The 26,118-nt window shown below is 49.5% G+C and overlaps 1 protein-coding gene across 1 annotated transcript in view; it reads right to left on the reverse strand.

Annotated features, from left to right (window-relative positions):
- Window positions 1-26,118, reverse strand: part of TLL2 (tolloid like 2) — a 106,351-nt gene that overhangs the window by 65,619 nt on the left and 14,614 nt on the right. The window contains exon 2 of the mRNA XM_069460580.1: window positions 20,591-20,701. Coding sequence (XP_069316681.1) covers window positions 20,591-20,701 — 111 coding nt within the window. The remainder of the gene's footprint in view (window positions 1-20,590; window positions 20,702-26,118) is intronic.

Here is a 26,118-nt window from a genome sequence, read left to right on the forward strand (position 1 = left end):
TAAGGCGAGGCGGGGACAGGAGGCTCCGCGCCTGCATCCCGCTGGTCCGCTGCCTCCTGGCCAAGCCGGAATCCACTCACACTCCCTGCAGCTGCCGGGCGTTCGCTGCCAGCTCCTGGCCCTCTGGGTATTCTTCCAGTTGCGATATCATTTCCTCTCCAGCTAAAGGTCGGGGGAAATCCTGATGGTATGAAATCGTCCCCCAGCAGAGGAATGTGCCACCTGTGGCACGGAAGCGCGCTGGGGCCGGGGCCCTGGTCTGCTGAGCCGCCACCCAGCTGTGCAAAGCGCTGCTGAGAACTCGGACTCCACACTTTCCATCTGTCAAATGGGCTGTTGCAAGGAGCAAATGAGGTAATGGGTCTGTTTCGGCATTCGTTCATTCAACAAATATTTATCCGACACCTGCTCTGGGCCAGACGCTGTTTCTGTTGTTCGGGATACGACACTGAAGAAACTGTACCCTGACCTCATGGAAATTCTATTCTGATGAAGGGCCGGGGAGAAAATGATAAACAAACAGGCCACTAGATATTTAAGTCAGCTGTTGATAAATGCTACAAAGAAAATATATGAGGGTGAGGGGGACAGGGAACGCTAGGGAGGAGGTCTGGAGAAGAGCGTTCCAAACTGCGGGGACAGCAGGTGCACAGGCCTGGGGTGGAGTGTGCTTGGCGTAGGGAGGTGGTGTGACTGGAACCAGCGAGGGACCGGTAGGCCAGTGGGCAGAGGAGGGTCTGGACGGTCACCCATGTGGGGCCTTGAAGGCCACTTTCAGGACTTTGGCCTTTACTCTGAGTGAACTTGATGGGAACCAGAGGACATGAGAGGGCTTTGTAACCGCACTGATTTCATACATGACAGAGTAGTAGTGGACAGGAGCTGGCTGCATTTGAAATGAGATTCCATAAAGCTCTGGAAACCTGGCATGGGGGGTTGGCAAGTTTAGACCGGCTTAGTTCCTAGAAAAAGGATGTGGAAGAAAAAAAATAGACCCATAGGGTACCTGGGCACAGTCCAGGTTCAAGGTGAACTGGAGGCTGTGATTGAGGAAGCCAAGGCTGGGAGAGATCGATAGTCAGCTCTGCCGCAGGCAGAGGAGGGAAGAAGGATGAGGACTTCTGGTTCCCTCGTCTCCCTGGTGCTTGAGGTTACAACAGGAGCAAGGCTCAGGAGCTGGGGGAGCCCAGGTGCCCCACAGTAGATGGGCAAGACTCAGTGTTCGCTGTGGGCCAATTATGGCACTGACCATGTGCTGAGAACAGTGCTAGTGCTTTCCTTGTTTGAGTTTTGCAATTCGAGGATCACAAAGACCCAAGGACAAAAGGACCATGAACACCCCTATTTTATGGATAAGCAAACAAGGTTCTAAGAGGTGAAATGACTTGCCTGTCTTGAGGGTGCAGAGATGGTTAGTAACGGTGATGGCTGCAGGTGGCTCCTGTCAGACCCCCAGCCCTACGCCCCTTCTCCTCAGCCTCAGACCCAGGAAGGAGAACGAGGACAAGTGAGGTGCCTGGTAGAGGCTGGAGACTCCCAAGGGACACAGGGCATTGCCCATCCAGCAGGTCTGTGAAAGGACATCTGAGGCTGGGACTTTGGCAGTTGGGAACACATGTCCCTCCTCTGTCCTTATCAATAAGACGTAGGCGAATCAGTCTTTTTTTGAAAAAGAACAGCATATCTGAGGCTTCCAGTGCTGTCGGGACTGGGAAGTACCTGGAGTTAACGTGGTTTGGCCGCTTCCCTGGTGAAAGCCCTTCTGTGGCTCTCCACGGCCCTCCGACTGATGGAGCCCTAGTGCTATGGCCCCGTGGGCCTCGTCTCCTGCCACCGCCCCTTTCCCACCTGTGCCCCACACTTAGCTACTCAGAGAGCCTCGGATTTCCATCTTCCCCTCACTTAGGCACCTTCCTCAGCCACACACCTCTTCACCTGGCCAAATCCGCCTGGTCCTTCACGGGTCCACTGAGACACCACTTCCTCCTCTCAGGAAGCTGCCCCCTTGCTCCTCTCAGTTAAAAGCCCTTCTTCTCTGTTCCCACAGGCCCCTGGGCTCATCCTCCACCCTCACCAGAGCTGCTGGGGTCTCCCGTTTACACAGCTCAAGCCCTCAGGGTCTAGATTTTAGCTTTTGGCATCTTGAAAGAAGGAATCTAGTTTTGTCTAACAGTGAATACCCAGCAGCCGGCCTGGCACATGGCAGGTACTAAGTAAAATATGGCAGGGATGGGTGAATGGACAAATGAGCCAGGTAGACAGTGTTTAGAAAGAGAGCTCAATTATTTCTAACTCAGCTTAACTGTTGGAAAAAATCGTCTTTATCAGCTTTTATGGAGAGCGTGAGGTAGCTATTCTTAGAACAATGGCTCTCAACCTTGACTACAATTTTGAATCATCCGGGAAGCCTTTAAGAAAATACTGATGCATGGGTCCCACCCCCACAGGTTCTTATTTAATTGGTCTGGGGCATGGCTTGGGGATGCGAAATTTTAAAAACTCCCCAGGTGATTCTAAGGTGTAGCTAAGATCGAGATCTGTTGCTCAGAGAACCCTGTAAGAGGAAGCCTTATCTCATGCTATTTTCTTACCACCAACCCTCTCTCCTCCCAAGCTCACCATGAATGGAAGACCTGGAGTTGGAGACAGACACAACAAACACTGAGGAAAGTCGTTTCTCACATCTAAATCGATGGAAAGCAATTGTTTCAGTAAAAGGCTGGCGAACCACTAAGACAGGTGTTGCTCTGGCTGTGACTGCAGCTGTAGGCGTCGCAGAACAAAGAGGACAGAAACAGCCCAAGGCAGACAAAGACTGGGGGCAAGGAGAAGAGGGCATTCAGGCTATGGGGATATGTTTTTCCCTGGGTGTGACTGCAAGACAAAAAATTTTTTTTAAAAATACATATATATCCCCATATTTGATCTTTGCTTAATTACCTCTTCAGTGGGAGGATATGCAAAGACCTTGTAGATTTCATTAGTCACAGAGGTTTATTCAAACGTCTCCTTTGCATAAAAAACCCAGGCTTACAGCTGGTCTCTGGGAAAGAATGCCCTCCAGGCCTTGAAAAGCGAGCTCGGGGCCTGTTCCAGCTCTTACTGAAACACAGCAGAGGTCAGCGCCCGTGATGCATGGGGCCCGGCTGAAATGTTTCTATCCAGCATTTGCAATTCAATCCCACAGTTTCCTTTATGGAACAATTCACTAAATTCAGAGTTGTTCTTTTTTCTAATTCACCATATAATTCACCTCCCAAGTTCAATTAAGAAGCAATCTGTTAGCAACTTTGGGAGCAAGCTGCTTTTCTTTGGGAAAGCCCAATTTTCTTCCGCTCTCAACAAAAAGTGCCTTAATGATATGCATCATATGAGACATTGATGTACACACAACGCCCCTCCACCATAATTAATGAAATATTAACTGTATACTCCCAAAGACATCTAGGCAGAGAGAAGGGCTCTTCCAAAGCCCAAGAGGACAGAGTCTTGTGCCATAGATCAATATTGCCCATCTGAACAATACTGACAATGAATTAATATTCATTAATATTACAATTCATAAACAAAACTTTATATTAATTATTCCTTTCGTTCCTCGCTCTTAAAGCCTAACATTCCTTGGTCCTTGGTTTCCTTGAACGCAAGAATAGCAACCATTTTTTAAATGCCAACATTTAACTTTAAACGCCAATTAGTTACAGTTACTTCATATATGTTCTCTATTTCCTCTTCAGGCCAAAACTCTGAGGGCTGGGAACCCATTTTACATGCAGGGTAACTGAGGCTTAGAGCAGTGAAGACATCACGGGACACACAGCCATTGGGTGGAGAACTTTCAATTCTCTCCAGATCAGTCTGGTGTCCAAGCCCCTCACGTACATCACATGCCCAAAAGACGCTGCCAGGGCAACCTCAGCTATCACATTTGCTGACTTTTTCATACTGTATTTACAGCTATGACCCATCAAAGGTAAATCTAGCATAAAACTGCCTTGATTTACTCTAAGAAAAAGAAAAAAATCAATAATCCCCAGCAACAGATCCTAAAAATCACTTTGTTCCTAGTCCATTCCTTCTGTAAATCTTTGTCAAGCACCTGCTTTGGGCGTTCCTGCAGGCAGGGCCTGCCTTCGCGGTGCCTGCATTCTAATGGAGGCAGAAACATGAACAATAAACAATGAGATCATTTTGTGGAGGGATTAAGCACTTTGAGGAAACCTAAACAGACTTTTATGACAGAGCAATGGGGGATGAGAGCTCATAAAGGTCTGTCTGACGGGTGACATTTGAGCCAAGTGATGAGAGGTAGACATCCATCTGGGGAGACTATTCTAGCAAAAGCCAAACAAAAAGTGCAAGTAAAAAAGTCCTGAGGAAGGAAAATAAAAGTCCAATATAGCTGGAGCGGGGGCTGAGCACAAGCCTGGCAGGAGCTGTCACCTGAGAGGGACGCGGGGCCCTTGAATCTTACCCTTGCAACCATGTCTTAAGCATTTTCAATCTGCTGGACCCTTTGGTCACTTGTAACGTGCACAGCAATCCTGTGAGCAAGTAATATTATTCCTCCTTTACAGAGGAGAACGCAGAACACTGAGGCTCATGCATAAGTTGTCCGAGGTCGGCCAGCTGGTTGGTGATTGAATTTGCAGTCCAAGGTGGGCCTATCTGATCTGGAATCTGTGCTTGCAACCCCTGCCCTCTACCCCAGACCTGTACAGGTGTGGCCTGAGCAAGCAGCCCAGGCACGGCCAATGGATGAAACACCTGCCCACTCTGTTGGGAAACCCCACAAGACACACCGCTCAGCTGAGGTTTTAATTATTCTTTAGAAAAATAAAAAGGCAAAGCCCCTTTAAAAGGTGCTTTCAGGAATGAGCAAGGCAATCACTATGGTAATCAATGTGTAATCTTAAGCAATTCAATGCCAAGTAACTTTCATATCCATGCCAAATTTCAAATGCTACAGAAGGGAAAGGGGAAATGAGTTAAAGATCATTGCTGGATTTTGTTTATGAAATGATTTAATATCAGTGAGTATATAATAAAATGCAAATTCTTATACACTTCTGGTGGAGAAGAACTATAAATTGGTAACATTTATGGAGTAATTTCACAAGATTTGTCAAAATCTTTTAAAACAGGCGATAATATGACTTCTAGTTATCTGTACTAAGGAATTAATTGGCAATGAAGACAAAGGATGTTCATCTCAATATTTTTAACAATAAAAAAGACCATACTGGGAGTATGGTAAAATAAATTACGATATAATGGAACACTATGTAACTGTTTTCAAAGAAAGTTTGCTAAAGGGGAAAGCGTTCACATGTCAAAAGGCAGGTTAGGAAATAGCACTAGTGTGATTCCAACAGAATCCAGCATGATCCTCTCTTTTTCTAAAAAGCATATACAAAACACATGGGGAAAAATAACGGCTGGAAATACCCACAATGTCCATTGTGATTATTTCTGATTGGCGACTCTGGGTGAATTTAATTATCTTATATACTTTTTGTAATTTCCAAATTTTTTTCAACATATTACTTTTATAATCAGGAAATAAAAGGATTTTTTAAAGGAAGAACCAGATTACAGCATACACTTTGCCTAAGAACATGAGCTCTGCATTTTGTGCACACTGCACGCATGCGCACACAAACACACACACACACACACACACACACACACAGAGTTGCCAGGGAAACCTTTTTCTGATATGAAAGAAACATAGTTGTGTTCATGCAGATGGAAAAGTTGTAGTCCAGCCTTTTTTTATGCTTGTCTTCTCTGATCACAGAAAGAAAAAATAATGAGTCTACACCTTGTCAAGATAGAAGAAAGGGAAGCTCATCGGTGGGAAAGAGCGAGGGCCTGGCGGTGCCTTCTCTCAGAGGGTGCTGGGGGCCTCTTCTGAGATCCAACCTTCTCTTGTCCAGGCAAGGTCACTGGCTCCTACCTGGGTCTTGCACTGGTCAACCAGGCCTCAGAATTTGCTCCTGTTCCCAGGCAGAGGCTCACGGGAGGCTCCTTCATCAGACAAATTTGAGTTCTCTTCTTTGCAGAACCTTCAGCCAAATGCCCACTTGGTGTTGGACCTTCCACTCATCGCAAATGCCTGTACCTGCATTTTTCTGCTCCCTAGCTGCTGGATGAGTTGCCACCAGATCTTAGCTCCTAGCGTTCCTGTCACTCACCTGGCTTCACACCTCCAGTTCTCTCTTGACCCTCAGACTCCAGATATCCTTGTCTACCTCGTCTATATCTTTTGTACCCAGCCTGGCCTTGGCTTCTTGGCTGTGTCCATCAGTGACTGCTGCACAGCCAGCTCTTCTTCCTCTAGGGGTTGTTATAAAGAGTAAGAGAGAAATGACACGCAGAACAATGCCTGGCCTGTAGTCAGCACTACTGAGTGAGCTGTCATTACTAGTATTGTTATTATCATCATTGACTCTCCAACTGCTCTGAAGTCTCAAAGTGCAGGATGGGATGAAACCATAAGCCATAACGACGTGACATTTCATACCCGAAGCATCACAACTCAAGGAAAAAGTTCAAGTTCTCCTTAAAGCAGACTTAACAAAACCAAATTCAGGCTGCGAATCCATTGGTAGCCATCGACAGTCAGTGAAAGAAAAGCCTTCCCACCCTAACTGGGCATGGTATGTCTTTAAACCTTGCTCCATTATTGTGCTTGCCAATAACAATGTGCCATAAGCAAATAACAGTAAAAGAAATTAACTAAGGATAGACTAAGTGACAAGGCTATGGGCAGTCATCCTGTTATCCCTGGGACAGTGGAGCTGATTGACACAAAAGAAAAGACCAAAGAAAAGCAGAGACCAACCCCAGCCCTCTCTCAGGGAGCTGGAGGAGAGAGGCAGAAAGAGCCACAAAGAGCTCCACCACCTGTCCTTGATCTTTTTGGGACAGAAGTCAGCTCTGTTCAAGGAGAATTGCAGAGCAGTGGCCTAACTGTAAGAGATAATGTCAGTAAATAGAGGTTCAGGTAACCAGTGCTCCCTTGGGCGATGGCATTTGTCAGTAAAATGCAATGGCCCCTTTGCTTCAGAGAGGTCAATGCCTATTAACAGTCCCATCCCACTGATTCGTTGGGGCAGGAAGAGCCTGTTCTGATGCCAACACACGTGCAGGGCCATAAACCCTCTCATGCAAAACACTGCGCGTGTCCTTTGTCTGCCTTTTCTGTGCTTTCCCAGTGCCATCCGGTGCCTGGGACACGGCTTGCTGTGTTACCAGCAGGTGCCAGAAACTGCAAGTTCAACAAAAACAAGAAAAAAGCTCCAGAAGGATCTTCTCCCAGGCTACCAGGTAATAGTTGAAGCTCTGGGACCCTCTTCCCTTGATGAAGAAGGGAGAGGTGACCTTGACCAGTGTCACAGGACTTGAAATTAAGACCTAAGGTGGTACCCCACACCCATCAGCCCAATATGCAAAGCTCGTGTGCCTAGTGTCGGGGCAGGGTGAGAGGGAGGCAGGCAGGTAGCATGCTGAAGGGAGAGCAGTTGGGTGTGAACGATGTGCAGGGAGCAGTGGGGACCGTGGCAGACCACAGAGCTCAGCCCGTGGTTATGCAACGCTGTTGATTGTTGTCATGTGGGATTGCTGGACCCGTGTGGCCAAATCTTCCAACTTTTCAAGAGAAGCCAGAGTTCTGGATTTTTATGAGAAATCTGATTTTTAAATGTGGCCAGTAAATTTAAAAAATGTAAGCACTGCAAAACAAACAGAACACATCTGCAGACCAGATTTGGCAGGTGGGCTGACCACTCAGAACCTCCGGGCTTGCGGGTGAATGGGACAGTCACGCCTGCAGGTGATGCCAAGGTCAGAGAAGACAGGGATTCCTCGGGCCGTGGAAGCCAAGGTCCAGGGATGAAAGAGGTGATGTTTTCTGGGAAGCAGACAGCAGGGAGCAGCAGGAGCTGGAGGTGGGCTGGATAAAGTCCACAGGCTCAGCGCCAAGGCCAGCTGGGGCTTTTTCCTCAATGTTTGTGGGCAAACAAGGCTCTTTAAAGGGGACCAAAGAAAAATAAGATGACCAGAGCACAGGATGAGATTCCACTGGCAACTCCACCGCCATCATCACCTTCTCTCTCTGGATCTCCTTGGAAACCACAGAACTAATCACCTGCAGCGCTTGGTGTAAACAGCCCCAGAAGAAATGTGGCTTTGTCCGGGTCAGCCTGTGTATCAGCCACAGGCTACCAGGATGGGGCCTCATCCCAAACTCACACCAGCAGGGCCACCTGCAGCAGCTCCCCAAGCTGTGTCCCCAGCCCTAAGAGTCCAGCCCACTTGTCCTCAGGTACTCAGTTTCCCATCCCTCAGGCAGCTTTGCTATGGGAGGAGGTCTGCGCTTTCTCCTCCTCTCATTAGCCCACTGTGGTTTGGTGTCGTTTTCTAAGTAGGAACAAAAGGAGGCCACAGTCATATTTCTGCCAGCACCTCTGGGAGCCCAGGAGAGGGTCTCTGGAAGGTCCCAGGTTAGATGTGATTTAAGCAGACTGTTCTGAAGTTCCACCAGGCGTCAAATGAAGAAGAACCAAAGACACTGTGGTCATCTAATCAGCAATGCACGCGGCAGACACCAAGTGTCCAGTCCTCTTACATTCAGAGAACTTGGCAAAAGAACCAAAAAGACTCATTCTTGGCTCTCAGGAATTATACAGTCCAACTGTCCATTTTATAGATAAGGAAATCAAAGTCCCCCTCAAGGTGAATGCCATTGCCAAGGTCTGCTGTGTAGGTAACTCTAAGGGCAGTGGCATTGGCTTTGTCCAAAACCAGTTTAGTTCATTATCGTGCCAGTAAGAAAATGCTTGAATAGTAAGTGCATTTGCAACAAAGGTCAGTTCCCAGATGGAACAAAGTGCACCCATCTAAAAAAACGCAAAGAAATAAAGAAGCAAAGGTATATAGCTTTATGAAAACTAAGAATGCTAAGTTAAAAAGTTTTAGGGAGTGATTACTTATTGGATGAAAGAATCCTTTATTTTGTTAAAAGAAATTCACCGCAGTGTTCTTGTAAGTCAAAGTGAGAAACACGTTTTACATCTAGGCCACTAATACTGGACAAATTTACCAGAGGGCTACATAAACAAAAAGCCTTTAACAGGGTTTATTTCATTTCATTCTGCTTTAGATATCAACTACTATTTAAATTAAGAACAGGAAATTAATTAAATTCTATTCAATAAATACAAACAAGAGCATACACAGTTAAAGGAGAGCAAAAGTCGAATCGGATTAAGAAAACCAAAAGAATCATGCTTGAGAAGGTGAGGCACAGTCTTCCCGCCGGTCAGGGCCGAGAGGCAAAGATGTGTCCTCCTCCAACACAAGCAATCCCCAGCCCTCACCAGGCTGTGCTCCCAAATTCCAAGCATTAAGATAGCTGATAAACTCATAAAGTGTTTTCCCATGCAAATGACATTTTAAATGGCACAGTAGGGGTGGGATTACCAGGCCTGGCCCTAAAAGCCAGGTGAACCCAAAAAGAAGCTGGGTCCCCCCAGGGTCAGCTCATTTGCCCATCCCCTCCCCAAACCAGAGGCTGCTCCATCGTTCACTGCGCTCTGCACACACAGACGCAGACCCACCCACCTGCTCCCGTTACCCCGTCATCCCCACGTGCTACCACGCCAGGGCTCGCTGTCCGCCTCTGCTTTGCTCACGTCATAACTCCCTCCCTGGGACGTCCCTTCCACGCTCAGAACTTGCGCAGCACCCTGCAAAGGCAGGGGCCACAGGCATTCAGTGTAGTGAGGGGCCCTTCAGGTGAGGAATCAGGTGCGGGGGCCATGTGGGGGCAGGTACAAGAACAGGGGACAAAAGCCGAGAGGCACTTTGAGAGGAGAAATCAGCCTTGTTCCTTCCTCTCTCATTCCAAATCCAGTCCCCAAAAGGCCAGCTCCCCTCTGCTTCTGCCCTTAGAAGGCCACGAGAACACATTCCTAAAAGAAGCTCTTTTGCTTGTGCCATCTTGAGTGGGATTCTGTATCGCACAACTAAGAGAGCCTTGGCTAGAACGTCAGGCCCCAACCTCCAGCGTGCTCCAGTTTCTCAAGCTGGCCTCCTAGTTTTGATTTGGGCTCCCAGATCCGTGGGCCCTGAGGGTGACGCTCCCTGGATGGATACTCAGGAGTAGCTGTCACCCACGCGTGCCTGGCTCTGCGCCCATGGCCACTCCAGGTGGCCTCCAAGCCCAGCTTCTCCAAATCCTGATGAATGTGGTCATAATGAAAATCAACTTAAAGGTGAACTTACTTTTCCCAACACTTCAAGTTCTCGGTGAACGCTGGCTGCAATCCAAGGTCTAAGTCAGCCCCCGAACGAGGCCCCAGAGCGTGAGATGATAGAATCCTTATGTCGCCGTCTTTTCTCCTTCCCAAAGAGCAGATGTGCACTTTATCAGATGCCTCTTTATCATCTGCAATCATCTTACTAAATTAAAAACTTTACGGTGGAATAACTACCAGGCCTTGCCTCTTCCTGTGCTGACGTCCTCCCCCGCTCCCAGCGGCACCTGCTGTCCGCGGCCGCGCCAGGCCCTGGCTCTGCGACAGGCATTCGGGAGTTTGGACTCCACACCCAAGGGTCTCGCCACACATCACCCTTGCCTCCGCTCTGGCTCTGACCCGGGCCCTCGTTTTTGTTTTGTAGGCTTCTGCTTCGTCTCTGACTCCCGTCCCACCCTATTCTCTTGGGCCAACGCTCTGCCTCGGTGTCCCCTTAACCCCCACTTCCCGCAAGAGCCAGGGGTCCTTGCCTTGTTCTTTTGTGCTCCCAGCACGAAACTAGGCTAAAGAGTCCCTGAGGCTATTTGCCTGGGCCTCTGGCCAGCACACTCGGGCTCCCTGTGTCCCTGCCCTGCCTCAGGTCGGACCCTGTGCCCCGGGGGACCCCCAATGGAAACCTCTGCCTGGATGACAGCTGTCACCTGGGGCCTTCCCTCCAGGTTTGGGTTCTGTCTCCTTGGGAGGTCGGTGGCTGCCCCATACCAGCCGGTGCTCTCCATCCCGGGTCCCCATCTCCAGCCTGCGCCACCCTCCTGCGCTCTCAGAGCATGACAATCATCGACAATCATCACTCCTGTCGTTAAAACACAGTCTCCTTAGCGGTGGGAGAAGTGGTCACTTCCGTATCTGCAGTGCTGAGCACAGAAGTGGTCCCCAATTAGCATCTGTTGCATGAAGGAAAGACAGAGGGAGAGGGGCAGCAGGGCTGTGGGGCAGACCCCAGTGGGCGGCGTGGAGAGTTGCAGACTAGGAGTCCAGCGCGTGAAGACCAAGTTCTAACGTGTCGGGGCGAGAAGGATCCTGGGCGGGGCAGGGTGACACTCAGGGCCAGCTGGCTGCAGGCAGGTCTGGGAGCAGAAAGGCTGAAAGGTGCCCTGGGGGAGCGAGCAGGACCCCGGCAATTTCCCTGTGGCTTGGAGAAGACATAAGGACACACTTTCCATCTGGGAATCTGTACAAAGCGCCCCGTTAAGAGAAGCTTGACCACGTGGCTAAAAGGTGCCCTTTGTGGACACTCCCTGCAAGGGGCTGTGGGCCTGCCCAGCCCAGGCAGCTCCCCTGAGCATGAGAACGGCTTTTGTGTCGGTGCCGCCCCAGCTGGGGGTCGGAGGCATCACACGTTCAGACAAACCGCCCTACTCCTGACAGCCTCTTGGGATAGCAGGGAGCAGGCCCGGCCACCACACAGCCCGGGGGTCTCCCGGCCCCATCCACTGGGTTTGTCTGGCACTGTTTGTGTGCCCAGCCTGACGCTGGAACGAAGGAAGGAGGGTCAAGAGCAAACAGCGACAAGTCACCGCTGGTGACAGTCTGGTTGTTCCAGCAGGCAGACGCCGAGTGGCAACTGAGAATAAGGGCGGCAGGATGGGTGCAGCCCCCACAAGCCCGTGGGCTCGTCCTGGTCCCCCCACCAGCATCTCTCGAGGGAGTGACGGAAACCCCAGATCTCCAGCAGCGCAAGGGACAGGGTGACTGGTGATGCCAGCAGCTGTATCTAGAAGCAACAGAGTGTAGGGACTTAAAGCAGGGCCTTTGCCACCCGGTGGATGAAGTCCTACTCGTGACTCTCTCGACGGCCAGCGTGCACTCACCTCCCTGAATGTTTGTTCTCACATCTACAGGCACGAACAGTACCTAGGGTGCGGCGTGAAGATGGAGGTCATGTGTGTAAAGCATGTAGCCCACCATGAACACACAACAAATGGTAGTTATTATCATTCGTTTTATGGTTGCTACTCAAGAGGAACAACATCTAATCCATTTTCAAGTCTCTCTCTGGCCGACTGTGTGACGACCCTGGCGTCTGACTCAGGACGCCCAGGGCCCGTCTTCATGCTGGAGATTGATACAGAGATTTTCTGGGTGCGGGTTGGGATCCCAGTCCAGGGGGCTGAGCAGAGTGCATGGGTGCGGAGCACTGGGAGGAAGAATTCCAGGAGATGCAGGCATTTGGGGAGCGTGAGGTCTGGGACACAGAGGTGGGCCAGAGAGAAGCCAAGAGAGCCAGCAAAGGGACAACCACTGCGGGTGTTGTTGTTACTATTATTATTATTATTATTATTTTGGTGTCAGATGCTAGAATGAGTGCTTTCCCTACCACACTTATTTAATCCCCGCTGTAAGGCAGATATTATTATTCCATCTTGCAAGTAACGAATGTGTTGTGCTAAGTCCCACAGCTAATCCATAGGGAGCCAGAGACGCAAACGCAGCCTGCCCAGCTCTGACACCCACGTCTTCCCGTACCGCAGCCCCCCAAGGCCCCGATGCCCACGTGAACATCCCCAACAGTGGGCGAGCACACAGAAACGGGGCACTGCGGGCCAGAAGTTCACAGCCTGAGATCCATGGAGTAGTTAAACTTTCTGGAACTGCCAGCAAAATTGTGTTTGTGTCTGCGTGTTTGCACCTGTGAGAAGGGCTGGTTGCGTCCATCAGATTCTAAAAGGAGTCTGTGACCCTCAGAACACAGGGAAAGAAGTCACCAGGACCTTATTCTCTGGGCCCCTCCTCACGCTGCTCTTGAGGAGACAGTGGCAGGATGGGGAGGAGTCCAAGGGCCCCCTGCCAGTCCCCCCGTCCCTCCCCAGTTTTCCAAACTGGCGGCCCCAGCAGCACAGGCACCCTGATGTGTCGGAGATGGCACCTGCAGTGCATGACGCGAGGGAAGCCAGACTGGAGTCCGATGACTGGCCCAGCAAGAGTTCCACCTGGCATCCCGCCAGGAACGCAGAACATCCCAGGGGGCCACCACCGCCCTCTTCTCACCAGGACACTCGTTAGTTGGCAGCACTCCCCCACACAAAGAAAACGAGTGGAAGGATGAAGCGTGTCTACAAAGTTTGGGGAATGTCTCCATGGGGGTGGAGGCTGAAAACTCACGGCGATCGATGGGCTGCTTAACACAACCCCATCCACACGTTCATGCACGAGCCTCAAAGCTAAAAATATGTGAGACATTTTTTTGGACCTTTAGCCTTTAGCCTTTTAGACCATTAGCCTTCTCTACCTACCTTGAGCCCGTGATGCCTAATGGCCGTTGGTTCCCCTCTTTTCTCCAGCCTGAAACACCAGGGCTCAAGTCCAGAACTCAAATCAGCTTGAAAGAAATGAGAATGTGGTTTCATCAGCGCCCACCCTCTATTCAGATGGGAGCACTGAGACCAGGTGAGGGCAACGTGTGCCACTCAAAGTCACGGACAGAGTAGAAAAAGGAGCTCTAGGAGCCAAAAGGTGTGCAGATGAAGATACCCCATGATTCCACGGCGAGGCCCAGAGAGGGGATGCAAGCTATCCAACGTCACGTCTTGGACTGTCTCCTGCTAATTTGTTATTCTGAACCTGGGTGCCCAAACCACTGGGGTCATGCAGACGTCCTACACAGATGGCAGGAGTTTCGGAAGCAAGGATTTAGAGCAAGGTTGGTTTCTTAAATAGCGATGGATGTGGCCCAGTGGCTCAGAATAGCGGCGGGAAACATCAGCTTCCCTCAGAGCCAGTAAGTAATTAAAACTATTTCCCCTTTCAGAGCCCTCACTACAAAGATCAAGAAATCAGATCCATTATCCGGACAGAGACAACTGCAAGACCAGATTTCCTCTCTAGGTCCTTTTGCAAAGATGGGAATGTTCAACCCTGGCTTCCTGGGCTCTTAAGGAAAGAAATAAACAAACAGAAAGTCCAAGCACCCACGCGCAGGCGTCTCCACGTGGTGTGGCTAAGAGGAGAGGTGTCTCAGAATCAGGAGTGGGGCTGTCAGGTTCTGCCACTGTCACATTGAGAGGATGCAAGAGGGTCGGCAAGTGTGTGTGTGCCTGCGTGCGTGTCTGTGTGTGTCCCCCGCTAAGCACTTCCTTCACTACACGGCTAATCCGATTAGCAGCTTTAGGAAACTCTGCAATGTTCATTCAAGGGCCCCATTCATAGAACAGCCGGGCCCATGCCTGCCCAGAACTCCCATTCTCCTCGCTGCAAATAAAACACACAGAAGGACTTTCTCTCCCTGAAGAATACGCTCCTGCCTCCTTGCCCACACACATGTCTGAAATGCTGCTGCCGTGTCCGCTGGCTGCTCCGCTGCAGAGGAATGGGTCTTAGAGAAAATGGGGGGGCGGGGGAGGATAGAGCTCTCTCAACCCCAAGCACCAGATGAGGCCAATTTCAACAGCGCCGTCCACCCAGGCAGCCTCCTCCAGCTGGCAGCTGTGCTCAGAGAAGAGGCGTCATGAACGCACACCAGTGGCAGAGCCTCAGATGCGTCCTGGAGCCTTTGTCTAGGCCTTCATTTCTTCACCTGTGGAATGGGCACTTTGAGCAGAGGGGGCAGCTGGAACAGAAGGCTGGGAGGAAGGACACTCAGGGTGTAGACAGATGGCAATTGGCTGGAGGACCAGGGGAGGGAAGAGCGCCTGGTGACGTGGGTTGTACACACTGCATGAGAGCCTTCGAGTCCAAGGCACGTGTCTGACCAGTGATGGGAGCCACTGAGAGGTGCTAAAGAGCATAATTATATTCGTTTTCCAGGACTGCCATGAACATTTCCATAAGCTGAGTGGCCGACAACAACAGAAATCTGTTCTCCCACAATCCTGGGGACTGGAAGTCTGAAATCCAGGTGCAGGCCGGGCCATGCTCTCTCCAAAGGCTCTAGGGAAGGGGCCTCCCTGGTCTGTTCCTGGCTTGTGGCGGCTCCCAACAATGCTTGGTCTATTCTCGACTTGTAGCTGCACTGCTCCCATCTCTGCCTCTGTCGTCACCAGGCCTTCTCTTTGTCCCTCTGTGTCTTCTCCTCTTTTTACAAGGACATCAGTCATTGGACTTAGGGCTCAGCCTAAATCCAGGATGATCTCATCTCAAGATCCTTAACTAAGTAGATCTGTAAAGACCCTATCTCCAAATAAGGTGACATTCTGAGGGTCCAGGTGGATGTGAATTTGGGGAGGACACTGTTCAACCCACCATGGTGGTTGCGAGGATGCCAGGAAGAGAAGCTGGAGGCAGAAGGGGCCAAGAGAGACTAGAGGCAGGGAGACAAACGGGCACAAAGTCAGCACAGCCCCAGGCCCCCGAGTGAACAGCAGCAGTGGTCCCTGCTGGGAGTCCCAAAGCCTTCAGTGGTTTTTGTGGTGGCTGGTGGCTGGTGGCTCTTAAGCCAACCCAAGCACAAGGGCTTTGCTTACCCCTTGGCACAGAAAGACTCAGCCTACCGTGCAGTGACAGCAAAGGAATGACTGTCTGCACTCTGTTGTTCCTTGCTCCTTCTAGCAGGCAATAGGTGGGCAGGCTGGCACGGTGGGAGACACAGCTGCCTGGGAGCTGGGAAACCTGGCTTCTAGCCCTGATTCTGCCACTGACTGAATTTGGGACATTGGGCACACTTAACACAGAAGGCCGATGAGGTCACCTCTAGGGCAACTGATAGCGTTTTATTCTGCAGCCAGGAAAGCACTTCCAAGTTTACAGGACAAACCAGGGAAGGAGGCCTCTGGGGTTGCACTGCAGGTTTCTGGACCCTTCCCCGACCCCCATAACCCACCAGGGACTTCAGCCCTCTCCCCTTGAGACCCCTTCCCCACCCACCACCAAAAGAAAGAGGGGCACTTGCCAAAGCTTGGAAATGAGATTAACCTAAAATCTAAGAATATATCTTTTCACACATTTGGAAGTAGGAAGAGAGGGGAAAAGTGTGGCTTCTTTTAAATTATTTTTTTAATTAAAGCAAATGTTTAAAGATATATGCACAAAGTTATTTACAGCAGCATTGAGTGTAATAGGAAAAAAATGACAGGAAAGATGGGAAACAACTTCCGTGTCCATCTGTAAGGGCTTAGTTGGATAAATTATGGCAGAGTTGCACGCTGGACCACTACTGCCATTAAAATAATAAGAGAGACCACAATGTACTGCCTGACAAGATGTCCATGATGTAGTGTTAAGCAAAAATCACAGATTACACCAAAGAATGTTGCATGAAGTCCCTAATCACTGTTATATTTATACAACACACACCCCCATGACACACACATGCACCCAGCCATGCACACACACATGCACATACCCATGCACACAGATGCACACACACATGCACATAGCCATGCACACAGCCATGCACATACCCATGCATACACAAGTACACACCCACACACACACATGCACATATAGCCATGCACACACCCATGCACACAGCCATGCACACACACATGCACACACACATGCACATAGCCATGCACATACCCATGCATACACATGTACACACCCACACACACACATGCACATATAGCCATGCACACACCCATGCACACAGCCATGCACACACCCACGCACACACACATACACACAGCCCAAGCACATTAAGACTGGAGAGAATCCAGCAAACAGATAATGATGGGAGTCCCTGGGGCTGGGATAACAGGGGATTTTCACTTTCCACAATTATGAGCTACTGGACTTTTTTTTTTTTTTTTTAACAACAAACAGTATAAGTTTCATCAGCAAAAACAATAAAAATATTCCCATTCTGACAATAAAATAACCATTCTAGATAGACGCAAAGTACTATTGGCCTTCAGAGAAAAACAATCAGGATAAAAGTCACTTTGCCATAAAAACACACCAGAAAAAACTCAAGCTTGGGAAGGAGGAAACACCAGGTCTAGGTTTCAAAGCCCCCAAATTCCCTCCACAAATGGCAAATTCCCCCCACTCTCCACTTCAATTGTAAGCCCTCCCAGGTCAGTCTTCTCTCTGCAAGTGTTAATAACGAGGAGGAGGAGGCAGAGTTGATATTTATTAAATATTCAGTACGTGCCAGCCACTGTGCTAAGCACTTTGCACATATGCTTCGTTTTCGTCCTCACCACATTCTCTGAGGTGAGGATTATTACTGCCCCATTTGACAGATGAAGAAACCAAGGCCCAGCTCAAGGATTCAGGCCCAGACAGTCTGAGCCTAAAGCCTGTGACTATGGCCAACGATTCAGCCACCCTTCCGCAAACAAAGTCCCATCAGACCGAGGGCTCCAGGTCTGCCACTTTCGTCTGCCTCCACCTTCCCCTCCCCCCCCATGCTGGCCAGTGCCTTCTGGGCACAAGGTGCTGGCCGGCCTCTGGGGGACCCAGGCCTAATACGATGCAGACCGTGCACTCCGCCAGCTCACAAAGGAGCAGGAAAGAGAAGACAGGTCTTCAAGTTCTGGGCCACGTCTGCCTGAGCGAGTGCCACGAGAGAGAAGGCAGGGTTGCTGCACCGCCTCCACCGCAGCGTCCCCGGGCAGCCTTCCCATAGGCGACTCTGGCAGCTGGGCGTGCGGCTGATGTGGTGGCCGGCCACCGCCCAGCCTGTCTCTGGGATCTCTCATTCACATTTGCCAACGCTGGGCCCCCAAAGGCAGGAAAGAGAGCTGATAAGGGCACACCGGGGCATTCATGCTGGTGGATGGTGTCAACTGACTGCTGTGCAGGTGCAAAGGACGGGAGCGAGACCCAACCCGGGAGACCAGGACCCCAGAGGCCCTACTGGATCCCACATGGACACCACTCCTGCTTTCTATATGTACCGGCCCAGGGTGCAAACTGGTACAGCCACTTTGGACAACCCCTGGACAGTATCTCCTAAAGCTGAGTGTATATACACCCTACGACCCAGCCACTCCACTCCTGGGCGTGTGCCCCGTGGAAATGAGTGTGGGTGTTCACCAAAACATACGCACGAGACTGTCGGTAGCAGCTTTCTTCATCATAGCCCCAAACCACAGACTACCCAAAGGTCTGTCACCTAAAGAAGGACACAGTGAGGGTGTGCTCATACAATAGAGCACTGCACAGCAACGAACGTGAACAGCGGCTCCGCACAGCAGCGCGGGTGAACCGCAGTCAGACACCGAGGGAGAGAAGAAGGACACAGAGTAGCACATCCCGCATGAGTCCGTTCACACGGGTAAAAAGAATCTGTGGTAGCAGAGGCCAGACTAGTGGCTACTTTGGGATGGCTGTTAACTGGCAGGGAGCCTCTGGGATCTGGAATGTTCCATATCTTGGCCTGGGTGGTGGTTCCACGGGCATATACATGTGTAAAAGTTCATCACGCTGTATGTTTGAGATATGTGAAGTTCACTATTTTTAAGTCACACCGTAAAAAAGAGTTCAAAAAAAAATCTTTTAACTACACAAAGATTACTGTCAGGTCAACTTCTCTAGGCCTCCAGGTCAGAATTGGGGAGAAAAGTGTGATTAGATGGACATGTAGAGATGCTTTTGTTGTTGTCAGAGGTCAATTAATGTGGATACACTGGTATGAAAAATAATTTAAAACTCCATTTAAAATTTGAATAGACTTTTCAAACCATACATAAGCGGCCTCAAAAATCGTAAGAAATGATAGTCATAAAACCAGACCCCACAAAGAAGTCCTAAAGTGCCTACCTGCTCTTCCCTCCCCCCAGCCACTGGCAGTGGGGTCCCCCTGACCTCCCGACAACCTCAGCCCCTCATCTGCCAACCCCATGGGAGCTTGGGACCCCAGTCCCTGTAGCTGGCATGTTCCTCAAGAGCCGTGGGAGCAGCGGCCCACCCTGGGGACGTCCCCATCCATGCCTCTCCGGGCTTCAGGATGTTCCTAGATGCCACCAAGTGCATCAGCACCCTGGGGAAGGGGGTGCCCAGTACTCCCCATTCCCTAACAGTGATCCGTGTGCTGAGGCTTCTTCCTAAAAGGATACGTACCCACTCAGAGTGTACCCAGCATCCTAAGGGCAGCTGGTGGGCTGCAGAGAGTGGAGGGAGAGGTCATCCCATCAAGGCACCCCAGGCCCAAGCTGAGTGAGTCACACTCCTACTCAGAAACCTTGGGCAGGACCCCTGCAGCCCAATGGGTAAAGCCCAAGCTCACTAGCTCGACAGGCAAGCCCTTCACCGTCCCCTCAGCCAACCTCTCCAGACGCATCTCCCACCACAGCCCAGCCAAAGGGCTGCCCACCAATGACCCACAGCTTACCTCTGCCCCCACACAAAGAGAGCCCCTCTCACACCTGCCTTTGCATAAGGCTCCCCCTCCACCTGAAATGTCCTTCCTCCCACTCAGGACTCCTACTCACCCTTCACGCTCCCGTGATGCCAGGCAGGCTTCTCCCCTCTCCCCACTCTCGGTTCAGTGCACACTTGCATGGGAACGACAGTCCATCTGTTTACATTGCACTAGACGGAGAGCACGTCCTTTCCTGAGCTCTTACGTGCCAGGCAGCGGGCTGGCCTGTTGCCCTCAGAGTCGATCCCCCAAACCCCTATGGAGTGACTGCTGGACTCAGCCCCATTTTACAGATAGAAAAACTGAAACTTGGAGATGGTGGAGAGTTTGACCAAATCTAAAACCAGTCTGCACAGTGTGAAAGGTCTCCTGGAAGGCAGGGGTCACACTGTATTTCTCTTTTTCTCGCCAGCACTGCACTTGGCCCATGACAGGTACTCTGAGAGAAAGGAAGGGGAGGTGGAGAGAAGGGTTGCAGGGAGTAGGCACATGTGAGCCTCGGTCACCAGAGGTGAGGAGAGCTCAGGAGCCGAGTCCCATTACTTACTATTCACACCAAGGCTGGAGGAAGGAGGGAGAGGGGAGGAAACTTATCAAAGTCTGAAGCCTGGTAGGTTTCCTGGCCCAAGGGGATTTTCACCTGGGTTGTCAGCCAAACACCTGCAGGAGACCCCAAAGCAAACGTCTCTCCCTGGGCTGGTCATTACCAGCACTATTATCAGACACAACCTAAATCAAGCTCATCCAGGAATCCTCTCCAGTCTGGGAAGTGCTGGACCCCAAGGCCAGAGTCCTAAGAATCAACACCAAGCCCCAGTCTGAACTGTCCCCCCATAAGGAAGCAAATGGAGATTTTCTTAGAAGCATCAGCAAACTTGGAGGCTCCAGAGGACGAGGGGCGACCTGTCTGGTTGTCCACAGACAGGTGGGCACTGGTCAGACAGGTCAAACACTGACGACTTGTGGTCCACACCTCCCCCTGCTGGAGTCCTGCATTCCTCCCATGGGGCAGGAGACAGGGACTTACCTGTGCTGTGTCCTGTTTCCTCCACTGACTGCTTGGTCCAGTCTCTGGCTTCGTCGATGTGAAATAACTTCAAGTCATCTTCATCTAAGGCAATGTCTCCCCAAAAGACAGCTGGGAAGAAAAAACATAGGTGGGTCCATTTAAGCTGGAGATCAAGAAAAATGGGTTTACTAATGCCCTGGAGGGCCATGGGTGTTGGGTATTAAACTCTACAAAAGACACGCCATTCAATCAAATTTATCCCTGAGCCTAAGAGATGGGGCTGCTAGAGAAAGAGGAATAATTCTGTGTATCAAAGCCAGGGAGCAGGGGGCCAACCACCACAGCAGTCCAAATCCTAAGTCTGTAATGTATTTTAAAGGGTCACCCCATCTTACCCTCGCTCTAGGCAGCTCTCGGCAAAAACCTCCACAAAAGACCCCTGTTTCTTTCTTCTTTAGTGTCCCCAGGATGTGAAAGAAAAAGCATAAGGTGAGTATTTACACTGTTGTTCATCATATTAGCTTCCCTTCCCTGGGGGAAGATTTTTTTGCCCCACTCATGTCAGGATGGGCCACATAACCTGCTCTGGCTAATTCAGTGTGGGAGGAAGCTGTAAGAGCAAGTGCACGATTCACCACGTCCTCTTCGCCCGGTCCCAGAAGACAAGCAATGTTCCAGATGGGGGTAGCTCTGTCACCCCAGGTTCAGGAGTAAAGATGATGAGGAGTGCACCATGGCTTAACAGGATGGATATGGAGTTAAAAAAAACAAAAACAAAACCTGTTGTTTTTATACGCCGCTTAGACTCATGGGCATTTGTTACCCATGACTTCTTCATCCTCACTAATACAGAAATTGCTGCCACAGTGGTATGCTACCGTAACAAACGCCATTGTCTTTGGGCCAGGTATCAAGGAAACTGCTACTGAAGGCTGGAAGGACATGATCTATGTTATCCGGGGATGAAGTATTTGGTAAAACTGTTACCCGTATTAACTCGGAAGGCACAGATGAACTGAATGGGCTTACGGCTTCAAACAAAGAGACCAGGAGTCAGAATACTGACCGCATGCCTTGGTTGCTACTAGCTGTGTTCCACAAGGTAGTATAAGAAAGAAATTGGCTCAAAAAAAGTGGACGATTTTAGTAGGAATGAAAAAGAATAGAGAGTTCAAAAATTCAGGGACTTGGAGAGATGGAAGAGCCAACTTATTCTCATAACTAAATGATAAAAGAAAACTGAGAAGACCTTTGAGTAACAAAGGCTGATTAAAACTCAGCTTTGTGGTGTGGAGAAATGGGGACCCTCACCCATTGCTAGTGGGAATGCAAAATGGTGCAGCCTTTATGGAAAATTGTTTGGCAGTGGCTTTAAAATGTTAAACATAGATTTATCACAAAACCCACAAACTCCACTCCTAGAGAATCCTCCCAAGAGAAATGAAAACTTTTGTCCACACAAAGACATATGCTCAAATGTTCAGAGCAGCCTTATTCATAATACCCTCAAACTTGAAACAACCTAAATGTTCATTAACTGTTGAATGAATAAACAAAATGTGGCATATCTATACAGTGGAACGCTATTTAGCAATTAAAAGGAACAAACTATATAGACAGATGCTACAACACGTCTGAATCTCAAAAACATCATGCTAAATGAAAGAACCAGATGCAAAACACTACATATTATTAATATACGATTCAATTTATATGAAATGTCTAGAAAAGGCTAATTCATAGAACTAGAAAGAAACAGATCCAGAGGAGAGAATGACATGCTTGGGGTCACATAGCTAGCAAGTGGCAGCGCCAAAACCCCCAAACCAGGGCGTTTCCCAGGCCCCCAGCTGCCTTCCTCAGCTCTTAGCATCGACTCAGCTGCCCAGACTCTATAAACCTTGAGGACAGACTCCAGTTTTACATGCACATGTTTCATGTATCAAATCTCATTTACACACACTAAGGAAAGTTCTCAAACGAGACACTATGTAAGCCAGAGGCTGAAAGTGAAGTACTGAATCAGATAGCTTGGCACTCAAGTCAAGCCTGTGAAATCTTCAGCAAATAACTTAACCTCTCTGAGTCTCATTTTCTTCATCTTTCAAATGGGAATAAACAATAATATCTTCCCTACAGGGTTGTCATGAGCATGAGTAAGTTCTCAGCACAGGGCTGGCACCAGCCCCTCTCAATAAATATGAGACAGTCAGAAGAGCTGTGCCCCCCCCAGACATCAAGATCCTGGGCAGTGTCCTACATTCAAATACAATTTAAAGCTGTTGTATAATAAATCTGAAAATGTAAAAGGAGACTAATTTTAAAGACATACTTTGTAATGATATATAATCACTGGTGTGATGATACTTAACAATTGGTAGAGAGAGGGAGAGCCTTCGTTTATAGTGTTTGCCAATTTCCCTGGTGTAAATACTCCCACCATGGCTGAGTTCAGGGTCACTGAACTTGGCGTTGGGAAGAGGTGTGCACAATCAGCCCGCACAAGCAGGTAAGAGCCAGCTCCAGCACACCATGGTAAGGACAACAGTAAATCCTGGGAAAGTACCTCATAGTTTCTGAGGTTCTGTTATGTTCCCTATCTGATGTCATGTGTGTGCCTGACCATTACGACTACAGAAGATGACCCTGATCTGAGCCTTGCCAGAAAAGGCCCACCCCTGGGGGCTCCTCTCTGGGATTTGCACTGCACAGATCTTGCCCTGTTTTCACCCATGTACAGCAGAAGCGTACAGCATTCACTCTGTCCCCAGGCCGGGGCCAAATGCCTTCCGCACATTACTGCAATCCATCCCCTCACCAGTTCTGCAAGGAAGCCATCCTTGTCCCCAGTTTATAGAAGAGCAAACGAAGGCCACTGGGGGAGGTAGGACTTCGCCAGGTCATGCAGGCAGGAAGAGGCCACACAGGTGTTTTAAGTCAATGGACGTCTCCCTGATTCCAAAATCAGAGCCCTCCCCCACCAAGGCACGGTTAATTGTTCCATCAGCTTCCTGCTTATGAACTACATATAATCACTATTTACAATCACAAATGTTCTGCAGCAGAGCTGCATCTTGAGGCATGGTCTACACTGAGGCAGAGACATGATCTACACTTCCATGGTCTACACTGGAAGCTGTGTGTGACCTTGGGCAAGTAACTTTTCCCCTCAGTGGCATTTTCTTCCCCTGTAAAATGAGACAGTTGAATCAGCTCAGTGTTTCTCAAGGCCTGACCCCCAGACCACTGGCATTAGAAGTGTCCAAGGAGAGTGGTGACATGTAGATCCCCAGGCCCTAACCCAGATTTAAGAAATCAGAACCTCTAGGGACAGGGCCCAGGAATATGCATTTGAAATTCCTGCCCTGCCCCACCCGCACAGGTGACTCTGACGCACACTGAAGCTTGGGAACCAATGGCGTTGATGGTCTCTGATCTAATGTTTGATTTCACTATCATTTCTTTTAGAGAATCATATGGTATCTGCCGGGTCTGCTGTTTGTCCATCCCAATAACAAGCACTCAGGAATCGAGGAAGGGTCTCACCAGTGTTCCATAAGACAGTCACCTGGAGATAAGCCTCAATTACTGGAGGAACGAAAGATGGAGCACTCAAACCATTGGAATTCCTCTCAGGAAACAGGCCGAGGTGGGGTGGAGGGGCCAGAGGCAGGGAGAGCTACAGGGAAATCCTACCCAGAGACGCATTTAGTTCACTTCAAGTTTCCAGCGGAGGGATTTAACAGGTTTAAAGCAGTTTTCTGTGAATCTTTGTCAAGGCAGTGTATATACAAACAAACAGGGAGGGGTTTTTTTTAGTAAAAAGTTAATCGGCTTAAAGTGTGCAACTAAATAAGCAAAGCTTACATTAAAGTGACCCACAGAGAAAGGACCCCATGGAAAGAAAGTTCTAGGAAATACAATATGGCCTCTATGTTCTTTTGTAGTTCCATGCTATAAATATTCATGGGACGGTGTTAATGGGGTCCACAGCTCTATGCAACCACAATAGTTTTTTTGTTTATTCTCAGGACCATGAACTTTGAAACCATGACCCTAAATTTCAGGACTCTGCATTCAGGCGCGTTTGCAGAACAGGCGGGGAGAGGTTCGGGCTCTCGGAGGACAGAGGAGAGGAAACAGGCGAGATGGGAATCGTGCCTCCTGGATCTTTTGGTTGAGACTAAAGGGTAGGGTCTGTTTAGTATGGGAAGCCTCCTGTCCCCAGGGTCCCCATCTGCTGTGGCATGGGGAGATGGCCTTCTCCGGGGCTAGATGGCTCAGTTGCTCAAGCATATGGCGAGAGGGGTGGGGAGCTGTAAATATTTTAATGGGATCAAACAGATTTGTTGCAAGTTTTACACTGAAGGCTTGAAAAACTTTAAAACAGAAGAAATATTAAGATGTAGAGAATTTCAAAGTCATCTAAGTTATGTCTTTTGTTTTCTATATGAAGAATCTGGGGTCCAGGAAAGTCAGACGACTTGTTCAAAGTATCACATCCAGAAGCCACATTGCTGACTCTCACCCATGCTCTTCCCCCTTTCTCACAATAGACATACTCATGATATAACAGGAAGCACAGAAAGCTAATTCGCCGATCTGGGTGGATGAGTTCGTGGTCAGCACTAAGCCAGTTATTCAAAGTAATTATATTAATTCTTCCTATATTTTCCTCGTTCTGTATTATAGAATCAAGATAGTGGCAAATATTTCAGGAAATTGTTGCCCAAATTCACTCCAGGGACTTAGGCCCTAAATGGCTTTCTAACATTTCTGTAGCCTACTTATCCATTCTTTATATCTATCTGACTAGACTAAGTGACTGTATGTGGGTTTCTGTCCTGATTCTATTCAAATCGCTTCAGTTTGAATGGTGCGTTCTGTACGTGCCCTGTACTTCTTACAGGAAACGCAAATATGAGACAAGCATGTGCCTCTCCTTACCCGCTCTTGCCCAGGACAGATCACCCTAATTGATCACAGCCCTTCCGCCCACGGAACCCGGACACAGCCTCCAAATCCGCCTCAACACGGTGCCACAGCGGGCAGCACGAATGCACGGGAATGGCCCACGAATCGGGACTTTTTTGCCGTCTACGCCCTGCGCGGTGCTGGCAACGGTCCGATTCCCATGTGTTCCAGCTAAGGATTTTCCATTTTCCAACTCTCGCGCGGAAGGTCAATCAGGACCTAGGAGAGCGCCCTACGCAGATGGGCACTCCAGAGCCGCTCTCAAAGCTGATTGCGCCTGGAGAGAACACCCGGCCCTGCCTCCTGCCCTGGCTGGCCCCGTCCTCCTTAACAGATGAGCAAGAGGGTCTGCCTGGTGCCTGCGCTGGGGACCACCTCGCTCAAGGCAGACATGGCCTCTCGCCTCCCCTCTTCATCTGTGTCACGACGTGGTGGTGCCGACATATTTCAGAGCCATGCCACAGCTTGGCTTTCCAAGCAGGACATGCTTGTCTCAGAAAACACTTGCTCAGCTAATTTCTGAAAAAGAAAAATTAGCCACCAGATTGGTATGGGGAGGCAGGCCAGATCTG

The sequence above is a fragment of the Eulemur rufifrons genome, chromosome 28 (assembly GCF_041146395.1).
Source record: "Eulemur rufifrons isolate Redbay chromosome 28, OSU_ERuf_1, whole genome shotgun sequence".
Lineage (NCBI taxonomy): Eukaryota > Metazoa > Chordata > Mammalia > Primates > Lemuridae > Eulemur > Eulemur rufifrons.